The sequence below is a fragment of the Cariama cristata genome, unplaced genomic scaffold (assembly GCF_000690535.1).
Source record: "Cariama cristata isolate BGI_N322 unplaced genomic scaffold, ASM69053v1 scaffold27366, whole genome shotgun sequence".
Lineage (NCBI taxonomy): Eukaryota > Metazoa > Chordata > Aves > Cariamiformes > Cariamidae > Cariama > Cariama cristata.
This window is the reverse complement of record NW_009620803.1, coordinates 5,265-9,148: the sequence shown is the minus strand read 5'-3', so window position 1 is coordinate 9,148 and position 3,884 is coordinate 5,265. Positions and strand designations below refer to the sequence as shown.

Below are 3,884 nucleotides of genomic sequence, written 5' to 3'. Positions count from 1 at the left end.
TGGCGGAGCTGCCCATCGCCGGCTGCGAGACGGGGACTGTGCAGGGGCTGCCGTGTAGGACTAACAGCTGCTCTCTCTTCCAGTCGTCTCATAAGACGTTCAAGATCAAACGCTTCCTCGCGAAGAAGCAGAAGCAGAACCGGCCTATCCCGCAATGGATTCGCATGAAAACGGGCAATAAGATCAGGTAATAAGATCAGCTGTTGCTTTCTGAGGAACTTGCAGCCTACAGCCGCACAGGCTCTGAATCAGGCTGCCTCTGCGCTATGGACTGAAGTCAGAAGCTGATTATATGCAAGCAAAAGTGCAATTTTGTGGCTGTGAGTACCATAAAAGCAAGCTAGTGCAGGTGCACAACTCTACCAGATACTGTCAGCCCTTTTTTTTTTTTCTTGAGGCAGTGTGGAGCTTCGGTGCTATTTCCTCTGTAGCAGTTCAGTTCATTCCAGTGCTCCCCAAGTATCCACAGATGTTCAGTAATGGCACTTGTAAAGTGAAAGTGTGAACTGTATGTGTGGATAATTTATTCCAGAATTTGGTAGCCTCTCTTCTTCTGACATTCCCCTTCCCAGCATCTTTCCCCTTTCTTATAGCTGTTCCTCTGGGTTTCTGCATTTTCAAGGAACAGTATCTCACTGAGCATGGGTGTTGTGAGATACAGAAGACTCTGCATAAGGAAGCAAAGGGCTTGCTGGATGTATGGGGGATAAAACTGGTAGTATGAGATCCTTGACATGTGACTGCAGAATTCGTTTGCAACAGTTCCTTTTTGTTTCCCTGTAGTGTTTATTTTCAAGTATTTAGCGAAATGCAGTAAGAGTACTGTAGAATACTAGGTAAACGTGACATATGCAGAAGGTGGTGCATATCTGAGCCCTCTAGTTTAAAAGCTTCAACCAATATAGTTTGGTCACTTGTGCTGTGCAGCTAACTTTGTATCTCATATGCTCTCTTGTCTAGACTTTTAAAGGGAACAGGATTCTTTCTCCCAGATGTTTTTTGTCCTGAGTAGTAAGAACAGTGATAGTAGCAGTAGCTGGCCCAGGCACCGAAACAACACAGAATTGCCAGGTTCTGTTCATGTTACTTCTCCTGACTTGTTTCTTTCTAGGCAGAATCGGTGGTGTGTGCCTGAGACTGTATCCTTACTTAACAACGGGGTTCTGTTTTAGCTAAATTGCAGTACTTTGGAATACTTTATCATGGGGCAAAATCATGAATTTTTGTCCTGTGGCACTTCAGTGCCTTGGGTCATCAGTTTTATCCAAACTGTGCTAAAGCAGGCTGCAATTACAGTGCTTCATTCTGTGGGAGTACTGCTGAGAGTAACTCTGTTAACGCTGTCTTTGGTTTCACCTATACAGTGGTGAAACCATTTGTTCTTAACATGTACAAGTACATATACATAAAGGAATTTACTTTCCTGGAAGAGGGCCTTTTCCATACACTGCTCTGCTTTCATGTTTTGAACAAAAATGGTACTTTTTGTGTTAGGCTACGAACTACACTTGAGGTAGTTTTCATTGTCATTGAACAATCAATACAAGATCACAGGTCTTGTCTCTGCAAGAGGAGGTAGGATATTCACATGCCAGTGCTGATGCACGTGCGCAGGCATCTTTATCTCTTTGAGGGTTAGATTCTGTTGCAGTAATGTGCTAGTTGGTTAGTGAATGAAGAAAGTAAACAGAGATGGAAATTTTTAAAAATGAGTACACAGCTGATTATTGTTGGCAGCTTGCCACTCTAGCACATAAGAAAGATTTCAGTCCTTTACTGTTGAGCTAATTCAAGGTGGTTTCAGTCTGTGTGGATCTTGAAATGTGTGTGTGCACTTTGCTAATTTACATTGCTTTTGTCTTAGGTACAACTCCAAAAGGAGACACTGGAGAAGGACCAAGCTGGGCTTGTAAGAGAGACTGTCTCCTGGGAACACTAATTAAGCACTTGTCTTTCTGCGTCAGATTGATACACCCTGTATGCTGTTGGGTAACCCTCGAGTGCTTCCTTCTGTAGAGTTGGACTGCAATCCCCAATGTTTGTTTTGGTCTTTTTTATAAGCTAGTCTGGGCTATCGATGTTTAATATCTTGAAGTAATTTGCATCTGAAACATGAAGACTGTGTTCTATTAGTGTTCTTTCTTTCAGGCATCATCATGAGTGTTGACAGTATACAGGCTTACTAATAAATATGGATCTGAATGACTTGGTTCAAATTATTTCATATACATATATGGTCGGATAGTAACAGAATAAAAACTAACATTACTGTGAATATAATCTCACTGAGTGTGAGAAACCTTGTCAGCTCTTTCCAGATGGAGTAGGTTGTGTCTTCCTTTTCACTTACTGTAAATCTTTGAGAGCAAAGCATACCAATTTTTTTAAAGAAAAGGTAAAAATCAGAACTGATTTTAGAGAGGTTCATTTGAAGAAAATATTTTCTTAAACAAACTGAAAGAGCTAAAAAAAATATATTTTAGAGGCAGGTTTGATAAAGGCAGATTTCACTATCATCCATAGACCACTGTGGCTACTGTAACTCTCGAGTGTCAGCCTCTTATTTAACCCCAGGGAAGACTCTGGATTACATTTCTGGTAGCTTTATGAATTGTTGCTAAGAAAAGTAAGCAGCATTGTCAGAATTTGCCAAAGATGTGTCTGTATAGCTGCTGGGTGCATTTTATGGGACTGGAAAGCAAAGCACACTGAAAATGCTGTCCTGGGGGAAGGTGAATTCCTGTTTGAGGTGTGCTGTGGTAGGTGAGGGGCAAAACTTTTTGGTAAACCAAGTCAATCTCTAGTTACCACCCTGTCTTACATTACACTTATACATTGAATGTATGTATGTTCCCTGTGGTTGGCTTGTGTCACAGCTGCAGATTCTCAACTCCACCATTATCTCCCCCATGGCCCTTTTGAATATCCAGGGTAGGCCACATAGTAAAGAATTGCTAGGCCTGTTGGTCGGTCAGATAACCTTGTTTTTATTAATGGAAGAGCATGTCTGAACTGCAAGTGTTGGAACAGTGCGAATGATGGCACTACAGTACTGGGCAAATGCTGAAATGTTACGTGTCCAGAAGTGCTATAAAAGTACTGACCCAGGGAGTGAGAACACAGAGCTGAGAATAATCAGTGATACTTGAATACCAAGACCACCTGTCCTGTGTCTTGGCAGTGTACTGAACACCCATCTGCGTTGGCTGTAGGTGTCTCCTCATGACCCTCACACCTGCGGACAGCTGAGGATGGCAGCTTCTTACCCACTGTGGGTCTGGGTCCTGCACCTGCAGCACCGGGAGCTGCTCTTGGGTGGATGTGGGGCAGGGCAACCCTTGGAGCCTGGGGTTAAGATCCTGGCTTGGGGAGTGGGTGCAGTAGAACAGTCAGATGAAAGAAAGTTTCGCTTAGGAGGGAGGAAAGGAGGAGGAAAAGGAAGAATACAGCAAGGGCAGTGGATAGATTCATCTACAAAATGCAATACTCCTATAGACTGTAGTGCATAATGTCTGCGTGTTCACTAGAATATATAATAACTTCTGAGTTTGTTTAAAGCTCTGCATTGGCTTGATCAAGTTGGACTTGATGCCAGACACAGGTGCAGCTTAATTGAAACCATTCTCAGCAGGAGGGTAGTAACTCAAGATACTGCTTTAAGGAACAGTTAGCAGCTAGTTAAAAAAGGGGAGAGAGGAAAGAAGGGATGAAACCACTCAGAGTGGTTGGCAATCCAGGTCCTCAATGCTGGCATTTTCCAGTGAGGCCTGTGAAACACCACCTATTTATCGCAGGGAAGTGGAGGAGGAGGCTGTGGCTCAGCACTGAGTCCTGCGTGGCTGCTGCTCCTTCCCCATCTGCAGTGCAGACCTGGGACGGATGCT

At 43.4% G+C, this 3,884-nt stretch overlaps 1 protein-coding gene across 1 annotated transcript; it reads left to right on the top strand.

The window, feature by feature from the left end:
• Positions 1 to 83: 83 nt before the first annotated feature.
• RPL39 (ribosomal protein L39) lies at positions 84 to 2,043 on the top strand (the record flags this gene model as incomplete). Its single annotated transcript, XM_009701729.1, has 2 exons — positions 84 to 187; positions 1,865 to 2,043. Coding segments are annotated over 2 exons (153 nt in total), but the record flags the coding sequence as incomplete, so codon positions are not given.
• Between the last annotated feature and the right edge of the window lie 1,841 nt (positions 2,044 to 3,884).